This window comes from Hippopotamus amphibius, chromosome 5, assembly GCF_030028045.1.
Source record: "Hippopotamus amphibius kiboko isolate mHipAmp2 chromosome 5, mHipAmp2.hap2, whole genome shotgun sequence".
In the NCBI taxonomy this organism is placed as follows: domain Eukaryota; kingdom Metazoa; phylum Chordata; class Mammalia; order Artiodactyla; family Hippopotamidae; genus Hippopotamus; species Hippopotamus amphibius.
The window spans coordinates 48,346,328-48,373,807 of record NC_080190.1 but is presented as its reverse complement, the minus strand read 5'-3'; the positions used below and the strand labels follow the sequence as shown (position 1 = coordinate 48,373,807).

The following is a 27,480-nucleotide window of genomic DNA, read 5'->3' as shown; positions in this document are numbered from 1 at the left end:
ATTCACTGCGAGCCTCCCGGGCGAACAATTATTTTCTTTTGGCTCTACAGCTGTCTATTTTAGAGCTTCAATTTCACAATTGAGGAAACTGTGGCCCAGCTAATAAGTGATAGCTCTGGCTTGGAATCGGAGTCACTCTGATTGCAAAGCCCAGTCTGGTTCCCTTAGTCCCAGCTTTCTCGGCCGCTGAGCAGCAAGCCGAGGCCGGTGGTTACCTCCAGGTCCTGTACTCCCCAACAGGACGCTCTTAGCTACAGGGGACGCCCCCGGCCTTGCCTGCCCTCACCTCTAAGACCAACCTGTTTGTTTTTCCTTGGTTCTCATTCAGTTCCCACCTCTAGGACGCCACCTCTCCATCTGCATAATGGGAACAGTAACCAGCCCTATCCCCAACCCTCACTGAGCGGCTGGCTTCCTCGCTGCAGGTCACGCTTACAAAGCAGGGACCTGCGCAACTCAGAGGTCAAAGGCTGGAGCGCACCGCAGGCCCGGGAGCATCCCGGGCGCGGAGCATGGGTGCGAGGGAAGGGCTGGGGGAGCGGCCCCGTGGGAGGAGACTGGTGAGAGCCCAGGGCCGAAGCCGGGATTCGGCTCCAGGCCCGCCCCTCGCCGCGCGCCCGCCCCGCCCCGCCCCGATCTAGCCTCTAAAGTGCCGGGCGCGCGCCTCCCGCTGCCGCACTTTCACTCTCCACCGCCGCATCCCCTGTGTGTCCGGCCTCCGTCCGCCCGCCGCCCGCTCGTGCCATGAATGCCAAATTCGTCTTCGTGCTGGGCCTCGTGCTGACTGCGCTGTGCCTCAGCGACGGTGAGTGCGCCCGGCGACGGAGCCGTGGGCAGGCGCCGGACTACTGGCTCGGTGCGGGGCTACGGCTCCTGTGGCGCAGCCCGCGCCGTCCTGAGCGAACCTAATCCGCGCCGCTTTGCCTCCTGGAGGTGGAGGCAGCCCACTTCGCGGGGCGCGCTCTCTCGGCGTGCGGAGTTCGAAGTCCCCGGGGTGGCTCCCCAGGCGCTGAAGCTTCTCACTCCGCGGCCGGGCACGGGTTCCGGGACGGGGGAGCAGACCTCCGGCGGGCGGCAGAGCGAGGTCGGGCAGGATAACTGGGTGCGAGCGCGCGCAGGGCGCTTTCGGAGCCGGCGCAGGAGGGCGCGAAGGTGTGGAGCCAAATCGGGAGCCGGGGTTCCCTGGCTCTTGACCACCCACCTCTCAGCTAGTGCCTTCCCGCGCCCGGCTCGGTTTCCAGAGGCGAATGCTCCGAGGCCCCGCTGCGCGCCGCGCTGGAGATGCGATCTGAGGTTTGTGTTGGAGAGAGCGCTTTACAAAGCCTGTCTGGCATCGCGACTTGCTTGTGGTGGCGATGCGATCCGGTGCAGCCGCGAGGCGTCCCTTCCATGCAAGGCCTGCCCTCTCTCTGCACCCACTTAAGTGGGGCTCCGCGGGCATATCGTTGCGAGCAGTTGTCGGGTTTGCGCCAAAAACCTGGCTGCGCTTCCGTACCGCGACGCGAACCGCAGCGACGCGGCGAAGCTGGACGCACATCCAGTCAGTGCCTTCCCTGCCTCTTCCTGGGGTCACCCAGGAGAGGCCCAGGGGCCATCAGGGTCATGCATGCGCCTACCCAGCCCCCAAAACACACCTGCAAACAGGCGCCTTTGTCACCAGCCAAGCCAGCGCTCACTCGGAGTGAGTGCTGCAACAAAGTTCAATCGCCTAGGCTTTAGGCCATGGGGAAAGGTGGTGTCCCGTTTCACTGTGAGAGGGAGAGAGCTTTTTTTCCTTTTGAGGCTTAAGAGAAATCTGGCAGTCCTGTTACAGGACACCGCTGCTGCTAACCAAAATACACTGTTGCCTCTGAACACGCAAAACAAAACCATGTCAGCATGGTCAGGCCGTGCTGGGCCTTCTTGGCTGCGAAGTTTCCAACAAACCCTGCAGAGGGTTGAAGGACACTGACTGCTCAGTGCAGCTGAGGTCTGGACAGGGCCCCGCCCCTGGAGCAGTCTGCTCGGATAGGGCTGAAGACCACTGCTGCGTTCTCTCTGGCTGGTGGCTGACCACCTGGGACGTGTTCTTTAAAAGTGGAGCAGGTTGCCTGATCAGAGCTGCAGAAGGACTGGCACCAAAGGGAACTTAGAATTTTTCTATAAGCCAAAAATGTAACCTAGCCTGTGTCTTGACACTGACACCCCCACCCCCACCCAAGGTCATGGGTAACACTGATTTGGGTATTAACAGTTGAATGGTTTGGTGAGAGAAGAGGTGTCATCATCAGTCTGTTGGAGGAAATGGTGCTTCCTCTAGCTGCACCCTCCCCTGGGGAACTGCAGAAATGACTGGAATGCAGGCACCCAGGTCCTTGAGTCCTGGGCACAGCTGGCCTGGGGGGAGCACAGAAGGAGCCTCATCCACAGACTCTGGGAAGGGTTGGTTGCTTGCCCATCTGAGTTACCCTCTTGGCAGCCGAGGGGCCAGGTCAGGGTTCCGGGCTCTCCTTGCATGCACAGGCCAGAATGCACTTTTTGACCACCTGGAGCCTGTGTGCCCACACTGGTCTGCTTGTTCAGTCTCCGACTCTGGCTCCTGCCCTCCCTGCATCGGCTGACCTCAGCCAAGCAGCTGGGCCCCTGGATGCCCCAGGCTTCCAGGGGTTAAAGCCAGGGTGGGCCCCCTTCCCAGCCCTGATTGGAGGGGCTGGCTCAGGGGCTCCTGTCTCTGCATTTGAGTGCAGGGACTGCTCCAGAGAGGAGCCAAGTTCACCAGATGCCAAGTTCACTAGAAGCCAAGTTCACCCCAACCTTGGGTAACATCTGGGCCAGTCAGGCCTCTTGCCTGTACACAGATCATATGCAAAACAGTTGGAAAAGTTAGTAATATTGGCAAAAAGCTGGCAGGAAGGTCACCAGATGGACACAGCACCTAGCTCTCTTGTTAAGAACACTTGGGGCTCTGTCACTTTAAAAAACCTGTTGAAATTCTCTACTTGATACTCAGGGAACTGGGTCTGGGGGAGCAGGAATAAAAATTGCCTTTGAAGGAAATGGATAATCCCAGGGGGTGGAGAGGGGAGAGGAGAAAAAGAGAAAGCTTGTGTTTTGAGCTCAGAATGGGCTCTGATTTCTGGCCTGATCTCTACTGCTGTGTTAATGGAGTCAGAACTGCGTCTCAGGGACATGGGAGAGGAGCAGACCCCACCCTCCATAGCGCTGCCCCCAGCAGCTGTCACACTGTGCACCTTCCAGCTTGTTGCTCTGGGGCTGGGACCAGTCCTGCCTCACCATTGGGCCCCACATTCCAGTCCGCTCAGCTCGGAAGGACCCCTGAGAATTCCAGGGAAACCTGGAGGCAGGACACTCAGAGGGGAGACCTTGGCTCTTCCTTTACCCTGGCCGCCCAGCCCCCAGCTCCCGGCCGCTTTCCCAGGTGATCTGGTTACAGGGCCATACAGACTTCTGCAGGGACCCAATGCAGTTGCTAAAAGCCAGGCCCGGGCAGCGACTTTCTGGAGTTAGTCCAGGTGTACAGCTCAGGGCTGCTCCAGGCTCTCCAGTGCCATGAGTCACTGAGCGCCTTGAAGCCAGGCTTTCTTCTTCCTGGTTTTCAAGGAGTTGTTTGGTCTTGAGGGGCCAGGTAGTCTGCTTTCCCCCTGACTTGGTGGCCATGCCATCTCTCAACTGAATCCAGCCTTGAGAAAAAAAATTAAGTCCCTCACTTACAAGCTTCCCCAGCTGTCTTGCCCCAGTGTGTGGAACTTCGGAACCACCAGGAGGCTTGTGGGAGCTCTGTAAACAGGCAAACATTTTTTTTTAAATCTCTGGACAAAATAGTCTCAGACATACATTTAATCCCTGATGAAAGGATCTACAAATTCAAATAATTTGGGGTACTAGGTAGGGCTTGGATAAAATCTGCAGAAAACAGGCACAGAGTGCACACACACACAAATCCCAGCGACCCCCCCCCCAACCCCTCACCCCCCCACCCCAACCCCTCACCCCTCCGGGCTTGCACTTCTAGACTTACAGGGTGAGCTGTGGGTTCTGCAGGAGCCCTTTGCTAATTTACACTAATGGGTGTCAATTATGGCATTTTGCAAATTGGTGAATTGGCAAACAAAGATGTAATACAACCCAGGAGCTGTAGCATCCCTGCACAGGCAATGAAAGCCATGTTTGCCTCTAGCCCTGGAAGTGCAGGGAAGAAGATGGGCCCTTGCCTGCCCTCTGGGGACTCCCAGGTAGGAAGCCAGTCTGAATTCTTTTGTGGTTGCCTGGGCTTAAGGTAAATAAATGTGAGGAGAGAGAAGACTACAGGTGGGGGAGGGCAGCATTCCCAGGGGAGTTTCAGTGGCTCCTGGGGAGGAGGCAAGAAAGTGAGCCTGCAGCCTTCTTCTTCCCCCTCCCCATTCCCTGAAGTCTTTCTCAGTTGGCCCTGGAGGGCAAGTTGCAAAGAATAAGTAGGAACCTCAGTACCTTGGACTGAAATAGTTCTCTCTTGTGATTAATTTCCTTTATCTTGAGATACCTGAGCAGGGGGCTTCTTATTTTAGCTTCTCTATCCTCCTAGGGTCCAGCTCTCCTCAGGTCCTTCTGGCCTCTTGCACTGTAGAAGCTGAGCCTGAGCCCACTCAGAGCTCCCTGTGCTGCCCAAGGAGAAGGTCTCTGCCAGGATGCACCCATGCCTCCTCCCATCGCTCCCCATCCTACCGTCATTCCACCATCTGCCTCTCGGCTGCAGACACAGACACACTTGTGTCCCCAAGGCCTGGCAGGATAATAACAAGCTGCCTTGTTCTCATTACCTCTCTAGAGAAACCGGTCAGCCTGAGCTACAGATGCCCTTGCCGATTCTTTGAGAGCCACGTCGCCAGAGCCAACGTCAAGCATCTCAAAATCCTCAACACTCCGAACTGTGCCCTTCAGATCGTGTAAGTCTGAACATCACCCTCCAGGGATGTTGCATTTGATGGGCATAGTAACACCTATCTCGCAGACTTGTTAAAGCTAGAGAAATGACACATGCCGAGTGTCCAGGCTCAAACCTGGCATAATTAGAGGCAGCTGATGTTACCACCAGGCAGGAGTTTCAAAAGCTGCTCTTACCCTTGATGCCCTAACCCTTGGCGCTGTGCTCATAGAAGTACTTGCCTCCTCTTTCCAACCTTCCTCCCTTTAGTGCAAGAGATGGGAGCACATTCGGATGCACCCTTAGACTGGAGAAACATGGGCTTCACCAAAGTTTCTTTCTGCTGAAGTACAGTAAATTAGCCAGTCCCTTGCCAGTAACAGTTCTGTCTGTCCTGCCAATTTCAGGGCTTTGGTGCCCTAATTTAATCCTTTATCATACAGCGCAAACTCACAAGACTCAAATTCAGTTGAAGTCATCATTAAACCATTTGGTGAAACTCAAAATTACCAGCTCACTTAACTGCATTTACTGAAACCCAGTGCAAGGTTTTAGTTTTGCTGGTATTGATGGCTGCTTCTAACATTTGATTTCATTCATGTGGGAAACAAGACACACCACAATCATACATGCATGAGACACTAAGATCTCTCCTGGAGTGCAGAAGGCTGGGCCAGGTCCAGAAAGAAAGGCACACGTGGCCATCCATTGCTCAGCCCTCCTGTGCCCGCCTGTCCCCATGCTCGCTCACAGTGAGCTTGGTTGTGTGTCTAGATGTCGGGGAGTTGAGGCTTGGGGTCTCCTGGGCAGAGCTCACCTCCTGAAAAGTCCCAGCACTGAGAGCAGGACAGGGACACAGCAGTTGGAAGAAAAGCTACACCCACCTAATGACTTCCCACCCAACACCAACTGATTTTAGGTTTGATTTTCCTTTTCTTTTACTTTAGCCTTTGTTGCCGTGAATGCGTTTGTCATTTACGATATGTTTTAGGGCACTAGAGGATGAATTTTCCTTTTCTTTGCTTGTAATAAAATACCCTCTCTTTTGAGATGTATTTAATCAGATATTGAATTCAGAGAGGATGGGCCCTCTTTTCAGTGTAGACTGTGGTTTCACTTGCCTGGGAATTCATCTCGAGGTTGAAGAAGCCAAATAGAATCCTCAGATTTGTTTGGGCAAACACAACATTAATAAACAGCAGTCCCCAGAACTGGACCTGGATCTGCCTTGCTCCAAGCCAGGCCCTCTGCACAGCTCAGGGGCTAAACAGACAGGCTGTGTGAAGACTCCTGTGCATGTCCACGAGCCTCTGGGCTGGCCACACGTGTCCTTGTAGACCCCGAGTGGCTGGGCAGTGCTGTCCTCTGGCTGCTTGAGATTACCTGGTACCCAGGGCTTTATGGAGAGGGATCCAGAGATAAGTCCATGCCTTCCTCCAGGAGTCTTCAGGGAGGGAGGCTGTGCGTGGAGGTGAGAATTGGGAAGAAGGTGCAGTACAGACTTTCAAAGAACAAATGAGACCCTGAACATTCAGTGAACTTGTAAAATCTCTCTGGAAACCATTTTCTGGCAAACTACCTACACTATCTCCCCCCCCACCACTGTCCCTCCCCCGCCTGTATTCTCACCTCTCCCCATCCCCTAGACTATTGTGGTACCTCTTTGTAGGTCTCCTGCCTCCAGGCTTACTCCGAAGTCTGTCTTCCATGTACTATCAAGATGCTTCATCAAAATAAGAATCTGCTTCTGCCAGCCTCCAGCTTAAAGTCCCCACAAGGTCCCATTATACATGAAACTGCAGATAAAGCCCCACTGCTTTGCCCCTTACATCTGGCTGCGGGCTTCCTGAGTGTCCTGTTTCCCAAATTCCTCCACGTCCTCTCTGCACTGTTACCCCTCTGGGGTATTTGCTCTTGCTTTTCCTTTCCCCTTACCTTACTTGCCTAGCTCCTACTTAGCCTTCAAAAGCCAACTCAAATTTCCCTGTGTGAGTTCTCCATGGACTCCCTAAAGACTTTTCTTCACCTCCCAGTATCTCCGGGGTGAAACTTGCAGCACAGCTAGCATTGTCTCCCCAGCACACCTGGGATTTCTCCTGAACCTAAGCCTGCCAAGCTGGGCACCTGGCTCCAGTCGGGTCCTGACCTGGGTGTCGGATGAGCAGATGTCCAGGTCACAGCTGTGTCCCCCTCTGTTCAGCTGCACACTGTCGCCTCTTCTTTTTTGGCAGGGCAAGGCTGAAGAACAACAATAGGCAAGTGTGCATTGACCCGAAATTGAAGTGGATTCAGGAATACCTGGAGAAAGCTTTAAACAAGTAAGCACAACAACCAAAAAGGACATTCCACTAGATCCACTTGAGGAAAGCTAAACCCGTATGAGAGATGAGAGGGCAAAGGTGTGGGGGGAGGAAGGCCTGAATGGTGAGGACCAGGTGTGCCTGGGGGAGCAGCACACTGACCGGGGGATGGGCGTGAGGTTTGCCCCGCACATAGACAACTGCATTTATAGCATATGGTACAGTATTACAGCGTGTATTCATCTGTGCCCTCTACCCTTCACATTGGCTATTTTATAACTGGGGTTTTTCTAAGAAGTTGTATCATCCCAACAGCATTTCCCACCACCTAGTTCCCTCATGGTCATCACAGTCATCATCATTCTCATTATCCTTTTTTAAGTCGATGATTACTTCAAGCTCTGTATTTGGTTTGTTTTGGAGATTCTCCTTTTCTCCCCTGGGGAGTCTGAGCACAGTCAGGTGATGGCCAAGCAGGGAGCTCAGAAAAGCATCCTTTCCTCCAGACGCTGAGGCTCGGAGGAAGACTGTGGGCGACCCCTGCAGGGGGTGCCCCTCCTGGAATGACAACCCAGATGCTGACCAGTGCTAGGCAGCGGCCACTGCCTTCACCTCCTCTTTCAAGCTCAGTGATTAGATGGGTGGGCTCCATGCAGAACCACCACCACTGGGGACTGTGCTCAGAGACCCTCTCCGGGTCACTCCCGGCCTCTCCTGTCTCCCAGAGCATGCTTTCATCTCGCTTCTGCTTCTCATTTCTGTACGCACCCAGCGGGAGGAGGGTGACCGCAGGGGCTCCCACCCTGCGGCCCCCTTCTCCCTTTGCCTGCCCCTCCTCCGCAGGCCCACTGTGAGATCCTTCTCTGGCCTCCTCCAGAATGGGGCTGGCCCTCTGCTGAGGGTATGAGATCATGTCTCTGCCTTCCCATGAAAGCCAGTCTTTGCAGAATCAAATGCAATTTTCAATCTGAGAGCTTGCTTTGAGGAATTTGGTTTCTGTGATTGCCTCTGAAGCCTATATATGCCATGGAGGTTCTACAAACTCTGAGGTTTCTGAAATCAGAAGGGAAGAAACAGATGAATAATCGAGGCTCTTGCCACTAACCCCTGCCCCTGAAGCCACAACATGGTTTCACGTTCCAATCAGAAATGTTGGCAAGATGAAATTCCCCTGCATAAATGTGATCCACAGATGGGCCTGGTGGTGTTTGTAACTTTTTGCAAGGCGTTTTTTTATATATATTTTCGTGCACAATTTTTTAAACGTTTCTTTAGTAAACAAATGTATTTCAGAATATATTTATAGTCGAACAATTCCTATAGTTGAAGTGGAGCCATATGAACGCCAGTAAGTTACATTTCTCTAGTACCGTAAACTACTGGCAATTTGTAAAGAAATATATATGATATATAAGTGTGATTGCAGCTTTTTAATGTTACCCACAGTGTATTTTTTCACTTGTACTGAAAATGTATCAAATGTGACATTATATGCACTAGCAATAAAATGCTCATTGTTTCATGGTATAAACCTCCTACTGTATGTGGGAATTTATTTACCTGAGATGAAGTCCATTAGTTGTCAGACATGGGGCTCACACACATTTCTGGAATTTATGGAGATAAGCTGGCCTGCTGGTCAGGTGCCTTGCATCCCTCCTGCCGAGTTCCCATGGGAGTGACTGCACATGGGCCTTGCTCAGGAGCAGATTAGATCTGCAGACTCAAGTTTTTGTGTCTTTTTTTTTTTTTTAAACCCAATGGAAGCAGTGGTGCTAGTTTTCTAAAGAATAATATTTGATTCACTAATTCCTCTTGCCCTTCCTCCTCCTCCTCCTCCTCGGTTCGCCTAACATCCCCATGTAATCTCCAGAGACTCAACCCTCATAATATCCAGCTTTCACATTTTCCCATGTAAAATTCCCATAATTCCAGCCCATGGTTAATATCAAGCTTTCTCAGGAACAGGTGGCCTTACCCCATAAATCATTAAATACCATTCAGCTTGAATCATTTTAATGCGACAGTCAAGAGCCAATTGCTCTAATAAAGTTGCTCTAATAAAATTCTGCTAACCAGCTCTCTCCCTTGCTCTCCAGAACAATCCCAGTCATTCCCAAGGGGTGTGCACAGGCATCCAGAAAGGAGAAGGTGGGACTGGGCTGCCTTCTTTCTCTTCTCCTGGATGGCCATCTCAACCTTGGGCCTCCAACCTCCAAAGCGTTATTCGATTTGAAATGTAGCGATTTTTAAGATGAAGCAGAGAGTTCAGCTCTGCACTGAGATGTAAAGAAGCCCTAGGAGAGCAGGTTGGGGTGAGACAGAAGACCAGTCCATCCTGGCCCTGGGCGTGCTTTCCCATCCTTTCAGATATCAAGTCTTCATCCCTGTTAGAAGTCTCAGACAATAGAAGGAACCAGGGTCAAGTTGGCAAATGGGCAATTGCTAAACCAGTTCACCAGTATCGGTGTTCTGGAAGCCCATCTAACATTTTTTTTTGAATTGGGGAAAATGTCTGATTTATTTTAATGACATACTGACAAACAGTGCTTTGCCCAGGGGCCTCCAGGCCTGAGACTAAAGACAGGGTTAAACAAATACATGGGCCAGTTTTAAATATTGTGCAGACTGAGACAGACTCTTGTTTATTTCAACATTATTAATGGTTCTACTGATTTTATCTAAGGGGGCGCAGAGAAGAAAAAGTGGGGAAAAAAGAAAAGATAGGAAAAAAGAAGCGACAGAAGAAGAGAAAGGCTGCTCAGAAAAGGAAAAACTAGTTATCTGCCACCTCGAGATGGACCGCAGTGCACTCTGCTCTTGTCTCTCACGGCGCTTTGTAGATTTGCTCTAACCGTCCTCCAGGGCAGACGCCCCTGCCCCCCGGGCAGGCGCTCAGACGTCCGTGGGGGAACAGCGCTTTACCGCCCCTGTGGCCACACTGGCTCCTGTACTTATGTGCTTTTTAGGGTCCTTCCTGGTCTGCTAAGTTAAGAAGAAATTAGTTGTGCAGAGACCGGGGTCGGGGTCTATGATGCAGAGCCTGTGTGCTCAGGACTCTATCTAGAACAGCCTGGGACTCCAGAATGGCCCAGGGCTCCATCTAGAGTGGCCCAGGGTCTCTCTCCAGCCTCACCCTGGGCTGATGAGCCTCCACCCTGCCCTCCACTGCCTCTCTCGGAAGGCCCATGATCATGATCGCTCAGAGCTCACAAGGCTCTGCACTCCGACAATCTGCATTCCTGTCTGAGGCCAGCGTGTGGCCGCCTGGCCTGTGCACAGAGCAGTCTGCTAGCCCAGCAGCAGGCGTCTCAGCCAGGAAGAGCCATGTGCCTTGTACCCTCTCATTTGCCACTGCCAGTGGCATCACTGTCTTTGCAGGGCAGAGCTGGCTGTGGCCATGCCACTTGCAGGGGATAACTGACTCCTTCCCCCAAGTGCCTGTTGCCTGGCCCTCCATCACTCTGCCACCTGGGGTAGGACTTTTCCAGCCGCCCCTTCCCTGGGCCTGGGGCTGTATGAGTGGCTTTACCTCCGAGCTTGGGTGGGTTTCTTCAGACCATGTGGGGAGAGTGGCTGGCAGCTCTGAATTTCCAGAGAGCAGCTGTGGAAATGCTTCTCAGGGAACCTCTTTGCAGGGCCATTCACTCTGTAGGTTCTTTAAACGGGTCCCTGATGCAGAGGAATTATGTGAAGGGCCTGTAGCTCTGGGGACTCCTAGCCTACCCCCTCCCCTCTTCCCCGAGTGATTAGGTTCAGGGACACAGCTGCCTCGGTCCTCACCACTCCCCCACCCCAACACACATACACACACAGATTTATGGCTAAGATTTCTTGCCAAGTCTCTCTTGGACTGGAAGGAGGGGGATTACAGGGGAGAGCAAGGCCCTGACTTCAGTGGTGCTTTGAAAAGGGAAACCTTGAATATCTACTCTTCTACCCATCCCCCGTCACACATGGACACACACTCACCCTGTACGCCAGACCCCTGGTCATCATCTCAGGGGTCCATGAAAGATGGCATGGACCAGAAAGATGACATGGTTGGAGGATGGAGCACATGGATTTCAGGAGAAGAAACCCAAAGTCCTTACCTGTCACTTGGGTCACAGAGCACTGTGTCCTCCCCACGCTTTAGTGCGCTCCTTTGTAATTACAGCATAAGGAATTACAGCCATTACTTTTCTTCCTTGGAGACGTGTCCCCCTAGGGCACTGTAGCCAAAAGCTTTTTACCTCCCACTGCCATCCCTTGTGCCTGTGCCCCTCTCACCAGCACCAGGGATGGCAGGCCTGCTTTCCGGTGTGTGGGCTGCCCACCTACCTCCTCCTGCCCTCAGTGCCTCCGAAGGCCTCTGGGTGGCTGCCGGGCTGCCCAGGGCTGCAGTCCTTTCCATGGAAGTCAGCAACAGTTCTGGGCTGCGGGACCTTGACCAGGGTCGTGCTACTCTTACAAAAGCACCTGCAGCAGGTCAGGCCTGTGACTCCATGTTCCCTTCTTCACACCACAGGAACAGTCTATCTCTGTGCCAAAGAGGGTGACAGATCTGTTCTGGGAGAGCTGTTTGCTCTGTAGCAGCTGTGGGTCAAGCTGCTGCTTCCCTGAGTTGACAAACTGCTTTCAGCAGTGTTCAGGGAGACAGCACCTGCCACCCACCTGGGGGAACCTGGGCTGCGGGGACTCTGAGACTTGGCCCCACACGAAAAAACATAGGCAAGCCCCTATCTGTCCTAACACGACTCCATTGGCCCTGGGGCCTCTCACTGTATCTGACCAGCAGGCACAGCCCTAGCCCCGCTGAAGACAGGGTCGCAGTGGAAGAGCCGAAGACCCGGACCTCCATTCTGTTGTGGGTTGAAACTAACTAGGCAGCGCGCACGCGTCTGCCACCAGGTGCGCATGCGTGGTCTCAGTGCTGCCCGGCTGCCTGCGCGCCCAGCTCCCGGACCATGCGGCCACGCCAGGCCAGAGGTCCTGGGGCTGGGCTCCGTGTGAGCCGGGCCTAATATCTATCCTGGGCTAAGGCATCGCACCTCCTCCTGTCGTGTGACCGCTGTGCCATGCCATCTCCGTGCCCTTGTCTGTCCATCCGCCCTGTGCTTGCTGTGCCCACCTGCCCTCTCTGCTTCCCGCCTTCCATCCATCCTTCGCTTCTGCCATGCTATCTCTCTCCCTTCAGTACCCCTGCTCAGGGTCTCGGAAGGGAGAAGCATCGCAGCGATTTGGAAGTCAGCAGTGGGATCCCTGCTGGAGTGGCGCTCAGCATCTCAGGTGTGCGGCCCAGCCACTACAGGAACCCGCCTTAATGGTGTCTCCCTCTGTTCTTGTTAACAGGAGGTTCAAGATGTGAGAGGCGCAGGTTGGGTCAGACGCCTGAGGAAACCTTACAGTAGGAGCCCAGGTCTGAAACCAGTGTTAGGAAGGGCCTGTAGCCGCCCCCCTGCCCCAGGCAGGGCTGAATGCATTTCCAAGGGCCTTGTCTTGCACAGGTTGCCTTACTTCACCATTTGATTATGTAGCAAAATATATGGTGTTTATTTCTCATTTAGTTTGATTATCCAGTGTCACTGACAACAGATAAGAATTTAGATTAAGGCCTTTCTTTTACCTGCTTTGTTATCATATCTTTCCCACGGAACCCCTTATCTGGCCAGAGGTTCCTGAGCTGTGCAGGCTGGAACCCCGGAACCCCAGACCCAGGGAGCCTTGCCCACATCACCGTGTCCAGGGTGGAGAGCCACCAGGAGGTGTCAGCACCAGTCAGCATGGGCAGACCCTAGTGAAGGCCTCCCTGTGCAAGGGTGGGGGTGGGGGATAGGTTCTAGGGGACCAGGCAGGAGCCTCACCCTTCCTTGGGGTGAGAGCAGAGGTGCTCTTTGGTGAGCATCGCCGGGCTCCCCTGAGCTGAGGCAGGCAGGAGTGTGAGGCCAGGGTAGGGTGAGCTGCACCCCTCATCCCAAGCTCTCCTCTGCATCCCATCACGTCCTTCTCATCATTCTCTCTCTCATCCATCATCATGTGTATCCAAGACTGTCTCCATGACCTTGGAAAAGGACTCTCTCAAGACCAAAGCTTTACTTTAAACTGGGCACCAAGAAGCAAATCGAAATGTCTCGTGTTACCCAGTCCTGAAAACACTGTGCACATCTGTGTCTTGTTTGGAATATTGTCCACTGTCCAATCCTGTGCTTTTGTTCAAAGCCAATGTCTTTGATGCATGTGCTGTCAGATGCAAAGGCTGAGGGTGAGGAGATGCCCCTTGCGGCCTTTGCCCAGGTTTCTGATCAGGCCTGTAATCTTTCGGGGTGGAACCTTGATTTCTCCATGATCACAAACTCGTGGTGGATCAACAGAGCCCAAGGGAATTTGGTGTGCAGTAGTGAACCTCCGAGGACGCCGACCCTCAAGACTTCTATAATTGTTGACATCTCAGAACTACAGAGAGTTTTGTCTTCATGGTGTCAGCACTCTTTGGGGAATAGCAAGCAAAGAATTTTCAACGTTTTTTTGGTTTTGATCCATAAAATAATCAACCTGGACGTGAGGATTCCTTCCCAAGTAAAATCTGATTTCATCTTTTTTCACCTTTTGATGATCACATCATCTCTGCACTGTGGCCCCTGGACCTTGTCTGCTGCCACTGTCATCTAGTGCTTACAGGACGTCCAGCAGGGCATTCCTCTTAGAAAAAGATGGGCTGGTTGGAAAAGTAGCTTTAAAATCCTGACATTTAGAGTATTTCCCTTTACTGAGAGCAGTTTGTAGAGTTGCATTAAACAGTTTAAAAATCTCACTTTCTGAAAAGGTAGGCTCTTGAGGGGTTTTTGCTTGTTCTGTTTTTCATTTGGCCTCACAAATACGTTTCCCCTCTAATTAAAGTTCCCAGTATAATTTTTTTTTAATTAAGAAAGTAGAAAAAAATAAGGGCAAAACAAGGAAATGTATCAATTGACAGGATGATGTAAATAACGTAGAAAGTATATTCTTGTAAAATAATCTTGAATTGTAGGTGTTCTCAGATTTAATAATCTTTGGGTTATCAGTAACATGTGTTAGGCATTTCCATAAATATTCCTTTAAATTAGATCTTCACGGTAGATGTAAATCTGTAAACCAAACAAAAATTCACATCCTCAAACTATCCTTGTTATACTAAAAAAAAATAGAGTATGGAGGGGCCTTTATTAGTTACAAGGGATGCAGAACTGGTTTCAAAACCCTCTTCTGAAATTAACCTGTCACTACAGGGCTCCTGAATTATGCATGAAATGATTGAATTGTCAGTGGGAGAATCATTTTCCAAGTAATTCAAGACATTTTAAAATCTCACGGAAAATTTGGAAGTGTCTCCCCTTGGAACTCATGAACCAGAACGATTAAATCTCTTTCTCCAAGAAAATTAACATGGCCCTAAATAAATCTTGACTACAGTTAAGGAAAGAATAATTTTTGTTTCTTCCTTATGGGGGAAAATAGATAAGAGGAGAAACTGCAGGGAAAATGATTTGTGTGACAATTCCTCTACTTGCAATCTGCTCCTAAGTGGAGATTGCCCAGCTAAAGCAAATATGCATTTAAATAGTCCATTTGCAAAGGAAAAGGCTCTCGTGATCCCCTTTTGCTTTCAAAATACAGGTCCCATGGATCACTTTGATTAGGGGTCACCCAGCTGTTCCTTCAGGTCCAGTGCTGCCTCTACCTGACCTTCTTCCCTTGGGCTCCGGGTAACCTCCAGGGTGGTCCTCCACTGCCAGCCTTTGCATCAGGACGTGGGCAGGGGAGGGGGCGGGGGGACTGAGCCCACAGCCGTGCTGTGTGTTGGAATCTGAAGCTGTGCCTTGTGTTGTTTGCACTGTTCTTTGTCCCACTCTGGCCAGGTGCTGAGACCCCAGCGAGGCCCACGAGGGGCCCTCTGCTTATCTGCCTGTCCTCCAGAGAAAGGAGGGCCAGCTTTGAGCAGAGGGCCTGAGTAGCAAAAGGTTGCAGTCCCCACTGTGTGAAGTCCAGAGAACGTCTAAGCCTTTTCACTGGATCCGATCTGACCTTCCTTTTCTGCCTGCCGCTTGGTGTTATCACTATGGGATCTCTCCCTGGGAGCTCATCACCTTTCCCAGGTGGTGCATCCTTTTGTAGCTGGATGAGAATTGTGGGGTCCTGATCACTCTACACATCTTCCCTGGGAAATTTTCCATCCCTGGGAAGTGTTCCCTGGAAAGCTTCACATCCCCTAAGGAGACCGCTGACGTTGCCAAGTTGAAAAATCCCACAGGTTGTTATTCTGCAACCTCGCTGGACTCTCAGTCTCTGAGCAGTGATGGGTTCAGTGTTAAATGTGATAAATACTGTATTTTGTATTGTTTAAATTGCATCTCCCACATAATGTGAAAATGGTCCAGGAGAAGGCAGCTTCCTGTATGCAGTGTGCTTCTTTTTTTAATATTTTTTTTTAACAAGTAACAACTCCTTTTGAGAAACAACAATTTCTACTTTGAAGTCATATCAATGAAAAGATGTATATGCACTTATAATTTTCCTAATAAAGACATGTACTCAAATGTAGCAGACAACGGTTTGAAATTAGTGTTACCAGTTGGAACTCTCCAGACTTGGTTTTTCTTCCTCAAAACCAACACAGAAGGGTTACGTAATCCTAGCTGCAATGGTTAGTGGAAAACAGGCCATTGTAATCACACTGATCATAGGAAAGAATTCTGGGGGCAGGCTTGGTTCTCTTAGGCTGTGTCCTTAGCAGGGGGAAAGGCACTCCCTTTTCTCTGAACGTCCTTGGTTTTGCTGGAATCCCTTCGTAAAGGCGGGCCAGCCCTCTACTCCAGAAGGGATAGTTTTGTGAAAGGGCCTGGGTATTTGCCTGTCAGCTATGGGGAAGGAATCCTCCACTCTGTACTTCTCAGGCTTAGTAGAAGGCAACAGAGGCCCCATCCGAAGGCATGGCCAAAGACCTTGCACCCTTCATGTTTTCTGTCCTGCACCAGGGCCTCTGCTGGAAGCCAGCAGTGTCTTGGACACTAGGAACAGGGCCTGAGCCCGGCATACAGTGTTGTGTCCTCACAGAGACCGGCCGGCCTTTCACATTTTCCACCACGTTCTCTCTCATCCAGTCAACCTTGCTGGAAAGGAGAGACAGCACAAAAGCCCTGAAATGCCTGAATCCAGGTTGTTCTGTCCTCCAGACCCTCTTGCCCATGGGCCCAGACGTGACCACATCACCCCTGTGCTCAGTACATCCCGGTTATTTACAGGGTGACTGCAATGTGGTTACCAAGTTGCAGATGAACTGGAGGAAGAAGAAAGGATTAGAGAGGCCACGTCAAGAGGCACCATGGCATCCTGGGACAGGGGTGGGAGTGAGGATTAGCAGGCCGGTGCTTGAATCCTGGTCTTCTCTCTGCTCACTCTGTGATTCGAGACCCTTGCCTGAGTCTCTGTCTCCCCATGGAACCCCATAGAACGCTGGAGCTTAGCATCACCAGGAGTTGTGAGGATTAGACTGGGATCGTGTGTGTGGAAGCCATTCTGCTCCTCTCTCGCCCTGCTGCTCCCTGGGGTCTACAGAGTTGGGATAAGATCCTGCCTGCCTCTGCTTAGACCCTCAGCAAAGCTCTGATACCAGCCAGAGCTAAAAGTGATCTCGAAAGTTGAGCTTCATCCTCTTAGCCGACTGATGGGGAAAAGCCTATGGGTTGGGTCTTGTAGGTGCCCTAGTGCCTGTGCAGTGCTGGTGCCAGCACGTTCCACCACTATCCTAGCACTAGGAACTCACAACCTAACCTCTAGGTTAATTCCCCAGAATGATGTTGACTCTTCAGAATAATGCTGCATTAAAAAAAAAAAGCAAAGAGAAAATCCATGGCCTACCATGCTTTACACAGCTGATGGCCCTCGGTTAGCCAGCCAACAACAGCTGCCACACCAGGCCCAGTACTAGGCGGTGTGGATAGTGTGGTGAGCAAGCTGCCTTGCCCCCTGATTTCACGGAGCCTGAAGTCTGGGGGACTAACTTGCAATAGTGAGCTTTTTCCGTAAAGCTCGGTAGGGTGCATCCAGTAGGTCAGGGTGCATCCAGGGGTCAGGGAAGCTTAGAGCACCATCAAGGGCTCCCTAAAAGAAGTGCTGCTGAGGCTGAGACCTGAGAGAAGTAGATTATTTCAGGGGAGGGAAGGATCTACTGAGCTATGAGGACTGCCCTCGTGAGCCCACGTGATGTCCTGCTGTGAGTTAGAAATGGGAGCTTATTCTGCCAGGGGTGCATCTCCTATGGAGAGCCCAGCATGGGGGCAGAGAGAGCTGTTTTTCAGCCCCTCACTCCTCTGCTGCACCCTTGTGTAAGGCACAAACTGCACAAAGGCAGCTGAGACCACTCCTGACTGTTTCTTGGGCTTCATGCCTTCTCGAGTCTCTTTGCTGTTTCCTCCTCATCCTCCAGACATCATCCAGACAAGAACACCCGGGACACAGTCCTCAGATGCTCTTCTTAAGCACCAGGTGAACTCACTCACTCTCTTGGCCTTAACTCCATGTGAAGGCTACAGAATCCAGCCATCTGTCTCCTGGACTTCCACTTTGTAAACTCAGCTCCTCCTCTGAAATTTACCATATGCAAAATAAAACTCTTAATTCCCACTTCCCCCCTGCTCATCCCCATTTCTGCAAACAATAACTCCATTCCTTCCAGTTGCTCAGGCCAAGACCTTTTATTTATCTTTGACTTATTGTGTTATCCTACAACCCTCAGCTAAACCATTAACAAACCCAATGAGTTACCTTCAGAATATATCCAGAACCCAATCACCCCTCATGCTACCATCTTGATCCAAGCCACAGCCATCTCCTATTTGAATTCCTAAACTAGACCCCTAGCTGCCCCATCGTCATGTCCTGCAGTGTCCTCTTAACAGCAGCAAGAGTGGCCAGTCACCATGCCCAGCCATGTCACCCCTATGCAGACCCTCCAGTGGCCAACAGAGGTTTACACCTGTGGGCCCCTGTCACCTCTCTGTGTTAACATCTCTCTACTCTGGCCACACTGGCCTCCTCTCCCTTGAACTGGCCAGGGCTGCCTCTGACAGAGGACCTTTGCACTTGGTGGTCTCTGCCTAGAAACCACATGGTTTGCCCTCCCTCTTTTTTGCTTCTGATCACCATCACCTTGTCAGAAATGGCTTTGGAGACCCGATATCCTGTGCAGCAGCCCCTTACCTGCATATGCCCCGGCCACCTTATCCTGCTTGTTCCCGTCCACAGCACCACCTGCCCTGTTGACTTACTTGCGGACTGCTTCTCCACAGGACAGGGTTAGGACCACGTGGGAAGAGAGGGGCTCCCTCTGTTTTGCTCACTAATTATTCTATGCGCCTGGTACATACAAAGTGCTAGTGAAATGTTTCTGAATGACTACCTGATAAATCGACAGGATGCTAACACATTGGACCCCTTCTTTGCTCATTTTTAAAATAAAGACAGCAACGCTCACAAGGCTGTGCATTCATTCGTGCACCCGAGGTCACACTGGTAAGTCATTATTTTGACCCAAATTCATCTCAGTCTAATGTCCAGGTACCCGTAGTCACACACACTGTCTCTTCCTTAGAATCCCTTGTGCCTGACCCTTTCCCCCGGAGTCCCCACCACGTGAAAAACTGTAGTGGTTCATTCCACATGAGTCCAGATTAAAGAATCATCCCTTTCCCCTGAGGCCCCTCCTCCTGAGTGTTCCTCCCCGTCTGTGGGGACCTGCACACACTCCCTGTGCAGACCACAGGGGCAGTCAGTGCTGGGCTGGGGTCCAGTAGGCCTGGGCTCTGCAGCCGGGGGCCCAGGGGTAGGACAGCCACAAACAGTGCAAGTCCCTGGGGATGAGATCTCTGCTGCTGGTGCTTCATCACAGGCAGTGGATGGCTGGCCAGACCTTACGACCCAGCCAGGGCCCTAGAGGAGCATCATTCCAGAGATACTGAGCAGAAAACAACAGTCAACAGGGATCAGCTACAGGAAACCAAGGCTGCGTCCTTCCGCAAATGGACACAAGTGGGAATGACAGACCGGAGGAGTTCCAGCCTCCATAACCATCTGGATTCCCTGCCTCACTTCTAGGGGTGCCCATGCCTTTCCCGCTGCCCTGACCAGGTGGAAGCCTCAATGCACCTGGATGCCACTGGCTTGGCCTAAAGGTAGATGCTGGCAGCCAGACCCAGAAGGGATGGCCGACTCTCTGGGGAGGAGGTGAGGCCAGGCGCCGAGAGCTCAGGAAGGTTGGTGACAGCAGGGACTGTGCTCAGTTTTCCTAAGCAGCAGCTGAGCTCTGCACTGCAACTGTGGAAGTTGCTCAGGGGAAGAGGTGACCAGTCCCGGTCCGTCTAGAAGGCCCCAGCTCTCACCTTGCCCCAGCCTCTTCCCAGGCATTTTCCTGAACATTTGAACATCAGCCCAGGTCACATGGGCTTGTAGGCAGGGAAGAAACAACCATTCTGGGCATTCCTGAGCTTTGGGGAAGTGACCGTCCTTCCGGCTACTCTGGGAACCGCCAGCACGATGCGGGGGGGGGGGCCTTGGCACCTGGGAGAAAGGCCTTTGAGGGGCCAGCTCTTTCCAGTTCTTCCCCTGATAGATCACCTGCCCTGCCAGCTGTGTGGCCTGCCCCCTGCTCAGGAGGCCAAGGGGAACCACAGGCTAATGTATTCACCACGCGTTTCCTTATGTGCGCAGGACGCAGTTCCCAGTGCGGACAAACAAACACCTTGGTCAGGCGCTTTCCATCCTGCTGACGTTTCTGGGTCAGGCTGTGCCTGCCAGGCCCATGGCAGTACTTTCTAGGCACTGTCTTCTTGTCCTCCCAATAATCCCACAAGAGACCAGCCTTCTCCTGTGTGATGGACACAGGCACAAGGTCCAGGGCGGCCGTGGAGCCTTCATGTCTCAGAGTTGGGACGTGGGGAGGCCAGGTCTGACCCTGGGCTGTTTGGCTCCAATGCACCAGACAAGCTGTCCTTGCAGTTTGCAAAGCGGTGCCCCAGGCAGAGGCGGTGGGCAGGGGCTGCCTGGCTTCACAACAGGTTCTGCCCTGCATGGCCCAAGGGTATTTCCAGACCTCAGACGAGAACCCATTCAGAAGAAACGCTGGCCAGACTCTGGCTGTGAAGTCAGTATAGCCTCTCAGAAGCAGCAATTTTAAAAAATGAAATAGCATCGAATGGAAAAGAAGAGAATAAATGGAAAAACACAGGCATATGTCACATTTACTAAGGCGAAGAATGATTCACGTGTGTGTGTGTGTGTGTGTTTCATAATGTCAAATGCAATTTTTATTGTAGATAGTGGTCAAAAGTGTACTCATCTTGTGTACATAAAATCCAGTGATGAATGTGTCTCATGCTCCCTGGGTAGAAGGAAAGTTAGAGGATAGCACTGGATTTCCTTGATTTAATAAGAGTTTAAAAAAAAATACTCATGTTTCTAAAATCAGGAAACATTGACAGTAACAGTATGCATCAAATGGCTATTTTTTTTTCTTTCTTAAAGAGCTATAGGCTATTCTACAATAGAAAATCAGATCTAACCTACAACGTACTTTCCAGCGCATGTTCTCAGGTGGCAGGAGGGCAGGAAGCACATCCCTGCCATTGTGCCTCTCCAGGGAGTCAGTTCCAAAGGAGTGGGCTTCATGAGGCCCCAGCTGACCTTCCCAAGCCTGGTTTGCACACAGGAAGCCACAAGGAGCAAGGGCCTGGAGCCTGGGTCCCAGAAAGGGGAGGGCTTGAACCCCAAGATTCACAAAGAGGGAAACCGGAAGGGAGTCCCCTGGGCAGTCAAGGGTATCAGTGATGCTATTATGATGCCCTTCAAAGTCCTTAAAAATGGAGTGACCTGCATCCTGATGTGCCCAGACAGTCCCCGTGTCTGCCTGTTGTCCCCACAAAATGACTAACAGTGCCCCTTCTTTCTCAGAATGTCCTGGTTTGTATGGCCACCTTACCAAAGAACGAATGAGTTTGTGGACTTTGCTAAGCTCACGCCTGCTTCTCCCAGCCCTCTTTCTCCTCTGTCTCCTCCCCTCCCTTCACGAAAACCTGAACAAGCCTCAGGTCCCCGTCCCACTTCCTCCCCTGGTCCTCATTTCTTCTGCTCACCCAAACCAGAGCCGCTTTCTGGGGTATCTGAATCCCTGGCCTGGCCTTGGGCTCCTCATTCTCCCCAGAGGCCCGGTGCAAGACAGGGAGGCTGGCCCAGGAAGAGAAGAGATCAGAATCCACTCCACAGAGCTCTTGAAGAGTCACTGGACCCGCAGTCAATGCCCACCCATCACAGACCACATTAGGGACCCAGGGAAGCCTCTGTACCTCCCTCAGCCCTGGTCTGCTTGTCTGTGGTTCCTCATCTGGAGCTCACAGGGTGGGAAGAAGGGACAACCCTGGGTTATCCAGAGCTGGCACCTGAGTGCAGGGAAGGGTACCAACCTAGCATTCATTGCATCCTTCCTTGTGCCCAGCACACAATGCACACTAACAGATGCTCACTGCAAAGGAAACGGTATTCCTGTTTTGCATATCAGAAAAGCCAAGTTAAGCACTTTCCTAAGCCATGTGTGAAAAAATAGCAGAACCTCGAGTCTCCACATGTTTTATTGAACCTTCTATATCACCAGTTAGTCCTCCTTCCTGTGTGTCTCAGAAGTAACCATCAACCATGGAGTGATGAAAGGCAGGTGTTGGGGGTGGTGGGGCTATGATGACAGGAGGGAGTCACTTTGAGCCTAAAAAGCACTGGACACTCTTTCCCTATCAGCTGGGCCGGGGGCTGCCCTGGGATAGAGGGGTGATGTGATTGCGGCTCTCACAGGGTCTGCACACTCAGGGTATGCAGAAGTGTCTTTTGGATGTGACCCTGTGGGCTGACATGCCCCCAGCCATGCACAGTCATGGGCTCAGGAGTGTGGGTGAAAGACATGCATTCTTGTGCTGGAAAAAGGGAGAGTTAGAGCCTGCCCTGAGTGGCATGGAAGGAGCCAGGGTAGAGGCTGATAAAGAATAACAGGAATAATTAGGACAAAGGGATGCCAGCTAATGTTGCCCACATGCTGATTATGTGCCAGACTCGGCACAGAGTGGCTGCTCTAGATCTCTGAGCTCACTTGATCTGACAAACCTGGGAGAAAGGGAGTGACTTGCTCAGGGCCACGCAGGATCAGTAGTGGACGCAGACCAGGTACATCCCGTCTCTGCATGGTGCGGGTTTGAAGGCTGGTGACGGGGGCTTTGCACTCGGTATGTTGGGTGCCAGGGAGTGCAGTGCTGAGTCGGGGTTCCCCTCCCTGACTTTGCCCCTCAAAGTTGCCAACATGAGGCTCTTTCATTTTTCAGGGCTGCCTCCTGTACCCTCCATTTGTAATCAAACCCATATCTTAGTGAAGTGCCAGGGGCCCTTGGTGACGTTTGTCCCCTCAGCTGTCCGTGTTGAGGGTGTTCCTTTGCTGGAGAGCAGGCTGGGCTAAAGGGTTGACGCTGCCCTACTTCAGCTTTTTCCACAGGCCTGTCTCCCAGTGAGCTCCCACTGGGGTGGCCTGGACTGTGTGAAGTACCCAGGGCAGGACGTTCCCATGCAGCCAGGATTCAGGAATTGTTCCAAATTCATGTGTTTAGGCTCTGCCCCAGGCCTTAGGGCACGCAGGCCCGCAGTTCAGCCACCTGGGCTCAGGCCATTGCTTCCCTTCCCTTCCTCATCTCCGTGCCGTCCTCTGTCTGTAGCCTCAGACCTGTCCTCAGGGACCCAGCTCCCAGCTCAGCCCTCCTCCCAGACTTCCCACTCATCCAGGGCTCTGGGAGTCACCAGCTCTACCCAGTTTCACGGAAATGTCCAGCTCCTAAGTCTCCATCTTGGGGCTACCACGTACTCATTGCGAGACATTTTAATTACTTGTTGAACAGAATATTGAAACAAACACCAGAGGTTATGTAATCGCCACCCGCGGCAGCTCCCTGACCTGCAGATCCTGAAAGGGTGGGACAACCCCACTCTGGGCCCAGAAGTTCCTTAGAGTCCCGCATCCCTGTGAGGTTTCAGCACATGGGGCCCATCTGATTATAAGTCTGCTGCCGAGGATGTGGTTTGAGCATCACTTTTGCTCCTTTACCTGTGAGCTGAAAATCTTTCATCTGGATTTTACCATTTCTTAATTTCACTGAGGGTTCACAACCCACAGATCTCCACCGTGTTGAACATATGTATTCCTGGGAGTTCAGATTCCCAACTTTCATCCTTCACTCCCTATTGTTCTAGCTTCAGCAATTTCATCTCACCAGCTGTCCTGCCAAGGGGCCCCAGCACCACCTCGTGCCAGTATAACAAAGACGGATCCCTTCTCAGAGCAGCCAGATGACCTCCTATGCAAAAAATAAAATAAAATAAAATAATTTTTTTAATGATTTTCAAGTAAAATAAGACAGACAGAGCCCTCCACCTGGTCCCCTCAACCTAAGCCACCCGCTGCTCAACTGGTCCCCACCCAGAGGTTGCTTAGAAGGATGTACAGAATGTCCAGGGCAGTTTGGAAATGACTTGCATCTCCTCTGCTTCCAACACACGACATGGGCTGTTTTATAGGAATCAGATCAAAGTGGAACAAATTTGTGAAGTTTCCAGCAACCAAATGCACCTTCCCCATTGTTTTTTCTTACATGCTCACACAATTCAGCATCAAAACAAAACAAAACAAGACAGAAAAAGGCATCTTTGGCAGGTTTGGGCTTGGAATTGTGGCAGGAACTAAAGATGTTTATGAGAAATCTCATCCCAGGAACACAGCCAAATCCAAACTCAATGAGTCAGGGAGCTACTGCCAGCCTTTGGGAGCAGCTCCAGCCTGATTCGTGACTCTGGGTCTGTCTCCAATGCTTAGGACAGTTGCACTTCCCAACATCCAGACAGGGAAACAGAGAGGCTACCTGATTCCCTGGACGTGGTCCTCGAGGAGAGAGAAACCATATGCAGCGATTTAAGAAGAGTCTGAAGGGAAAAACCAAACAAAAGTTAAAATGGATGGAAGGAAAACATAATTTATAAAATAATATTAAACATTTAATTTTAAACAATGTGAGGAGAACCTTTGTAATGGTCTTGAAACTTTGAGGATTTTGGATTCAATGTCTTTCCTCACAGAACGATGAAAAATAGCTCAAAGATAGCAACGTGTTAGATTCTGGAGCAGAAAGATCAGCCTCATCTTGCTTTGGGGTTCCCTATGTGCTCAAGAAATTGTGAACTCATTGTAGGCACTAAATAAGAGTGCTCTGCATGAGTCTTAACACTCCTTTATTTGAAACCCTCCAAGAAGTACAGCTCCCCCTCCAGCCCCACTTTCCATCCCCTTCCTCAGTCACACCATTTCACCCCTGCCTCCTCCAGGGTCCTCAAATGCATCCTTCCTTTGCCGAAGGCCTCTTCCCAGACATTCCACCTCATGGCTCTATTTATCCTTCAGCTGGACCCTCCCCTCCACCAAGATGCCTCCCTGATAACCATTTCTGCTCCATCCAGTTTCCCTCAGAACCCACAGATCTCCGTATCATCCTGATTTTGCTCATGTGTCTGTGTCTGTGGTCTGTCTTGCCCCCTGGTTGTCAGCTCCACCAGGCACTCTGCTTCACACCACATCCCAGCTGTCTCTGCTAGGACACCCCCTGAAGCCAGCTGGCATTCTTCGGTCTTGTCTCTCTGGAAGTTTTCTCTGGTCACGCAGCCAAGTGTAAGTTTGTTTACCTTCTCTTTGGCCAAAGCCTGACCTACTATGCCAAGAAGGAAGGCAGCAAAACTGTCACCTGTTAACTATTTACAAAGCAGTACCGTTGCCGTTCCTTACATGCCCTGAGGGTTTTGCATTGGTTAAACTGACATCATTTGAATAATGTGGCAAGTTAATATTTCTCTAAACACTTTCATGTGGTTACATTTGCAATCTATGTTGATACATAAACATAAACCATAGTATTCATTTTATTTAAAAAATCGTTTGGCAAGTTTCATATGGAACACTGTTAAGTCCCAAAGACTACAGACGGAAGCTTTAGGATAAATGAAATATACTATTTTTAACATACTTATGCAAACCCCCAGACAGAGGATTTGCTCACAAGGATCTAAACAAGAGTTTAGACATTTTTTTTTTTTTTTCCTCAGTAAATATTTGGAAAGATTATCAGCCTAACGTGTTTTCAGTGAGTCGATGAAATAAAAGAGAAGGCAAATCCAAGAAGAGGATTTAGTAAAAGAGATACAGGAAAGCAAAGAGATAGGAAGAGCAAGTCTAGAGGCAACAGGGTCCTCCTGGGGGAAGGCCCAGGCCAGGGGCTCAGCCTGAGCTGCACGTTAGGACCAAGATTCCTAGATCAACAGAAGCACAGTCTGGGGGTGGGATCCAGGTGGCTGTTACTTTTTTTGCTCTGTAGGGAATCACTGCTCTAGAGCAGAGGTGCTCAAGTTTGAGAGGTGATCAGAGGGCTTCTTAGGACATATTTCTTGGCTGCTCCCCAGAGCTTCTGACTTAGCAGGCCTGGGTGGCACCTAAACAGGTGCATGTCTAATGGGTCCCAGGGGATGTGACACTGCAGGTCCAGGACCACAGAAGGACAGTGAGCCTGTGCTCTGGGTCTGGGACACTTTGCCTTGGGGAAAAGACACAGCCGCAGGGATTGTTTAAAAACCAAATCAAACTCTCCAATAGCTTCGCACAGCCTTCTGGATCCCCACGCCTCCTCAGGTCTGCTTTTGCCTACATCTCACCGGGCTGCACAGGAAGCTTTCAGTGCTTGCGGAGCTAGAGGCATGTGGAGGTGGGAGAGGTGTCCAGAGGCAGAGGCGGGACCAGTCCTGGAGCCTTGTTGGGGCAGGTGTCCTGCACATTTGCTGCCTTCAGCCCCGGGCCTCCTCCTCCTCCACGTCTCATCCTGTCACTGTGGACCCAGCTTCCATGCTGCTGCTTCCTCTTACTCCTCATTAATTTCTGTTGCTCTCATTTGATTAGTAGGATTCTCTGAGTGTATATGGCAGACCTCATGCTACTCATTCAGGGCCCTGCAGACCTTGAGGGCAGCGGGCTGCGGGGGCTTCAGTTGGGAGGAACGATCCAGGTTTAGTGAGTGTCTTGAGGACTCAGTTCCTCAGATGGTATTTAGAGACATCGCTGCCAGTAGAAGTTACTTTATAGGATGGGATTCTGGGGCACTGTGTGGAATATCTTCTGTCACCTTCCAGACCCAGTTCCACTCTCTTGGGCCTGACCTCTGCACTGGGAACCAGCCCGGCCAGCACCACCGTCGGCATCACCAGCAGGAGCTGAGGACGACAGGATGCTTTTGTTCCCTGGAACCTTGAGCCAAGTCATCACCCCCCCAGCCCCCGCCCCTACTGCCCTTCTTCTGCTGATGGAAGGTTGGAACTCTGTCTGTCTGTCCAGGGCTGCTCCCTGACTTTGTATCTGGTGACTGCTCCCTCCCCTCCCCCGTCTCCAGGAGAGGTGAGTCTGTGCCCTGCCTGCACTTTTGTAGCGAGTTCCTTCATTAAACTCTTCTGAAAGGACGCTAACTGGAGTGTGCCCGCCTCTTCTCTGCTGGGACCCTGATTGCTGCATGCACTTTCACATTTTCAGATTATTTTTTTCCTTGATGTGTGCATTTCTTATAACAGGCCCATGTTACTTTTACAGTAAAAGTAAACAGCAAAGAGAAGCAGCAAGGAAAGGCAGCACTCAGCAGCTGCAAGGGGGTGGAAAAGGGCTCCCCGACCTGGCTCACTCTGGGGGCAGGTTTCAGCCCCCAAGGGGACACACAGCTGACCCCGGTCCCTGTATCTGTGCACAAAATACCCAGGGGAAGATTTTAACTCAGTGAGTTATGATGATGCAAAATGATTTGCCAAGAACGACGCAATTCACACTCTGGAGAGAGAATGTTGTAACTTTAGTCTGTATTAATTTCACCGTCTGCCTCAAGCTCAGAGGCTGCAAGCCCAGGCTTTGGAGTTAGGCAGACCTGAGCGCTAGTCCAGGCTTCGCCTGTGTGACCTCAGAGAAATCACCTAACTTCTCTGAACCCCAACCTTGTCATTGACAGAATATTTATTAGCTGTGGGGAGAACTAAATGAAATAATATATTTTCAAGGTTTAGCATAATAAGCACCAAGCAAAGTCTTCAAAACATGGAGATAATTCTCGTGTAATTACGATAAATGCTATTCCATGTCTTGGGCAATCATGTGTAGAGGAAGGTGGATGA

General features: G+C 51.3%; 1 protein-coding gene across 5 annotated transcripts; it reads left to right on the top strand.

Annotated features, from left to right (window-relative positions):
* The first annotated feature begins 666 nt into the window (after positions 1-666).
* On the top strand, positions 667-26,782 carry CXCL12 (C-X-C motif chemokine ligand 12). 5 transcript variants are annotated; one of them, XM_057736036.1, is made up of 4 exons: positions 667-805; positions 4,805-4,922; positions 7,132-7,218; positions 26,461-26,782. In XM_057736036.1, exons 1-4 carry the CDS (start codon positions 745-747, stop codon positions 26,543-26,545), a joined length of 351 nt encoding a protein of 116 aa, XP_057592019.1. In that variant the 5' UTR covers positions 667-744; the 3' UTR covers positions 26,546-26,782. The 5 variants fall into 5 exon arrangements, with proteins under 5 accessions (XP_057592019.1, XP_057592020.1, XP_057592018.1 ...); XM_057736037.1 differs by lacking the exon at positions 26,461-26,782 and adding an exon at positions 12,535-15,755; XM_057736035.1 differs by lacking the exon at positions 26,461-26,782 and adding an exon at positions 9,887-12,528.
* Positions 26,783-27,480: the final 698 nt, after the last annotated feature.

Excerpts from the sequence above, each read along its gene's own strand:
- CXCL12 (XM_057736035.1), top strand. The coding sequence starts at position 745 with ATGAATGCCAAATTCGTCTTCGTGCTGGGCCTCGTGCTGACTGCGCTG. Across the intron at positions 806-4,804 it reads TGCGCTGTGCCTCAGCGACG|AGAAACCGGTCAGCCTGAGC; the intron begins GTGAGTGCGCCC and ends TTACCTCTCTAG. Across the intron at positions 7,219-9,886 it reads CTGGAGAAAGCTTTAAACAA|GGGGCGCAGAGAAGAAAAAG; the intron begins GTAAGCACAACA and ends ATTTTATCTAAG.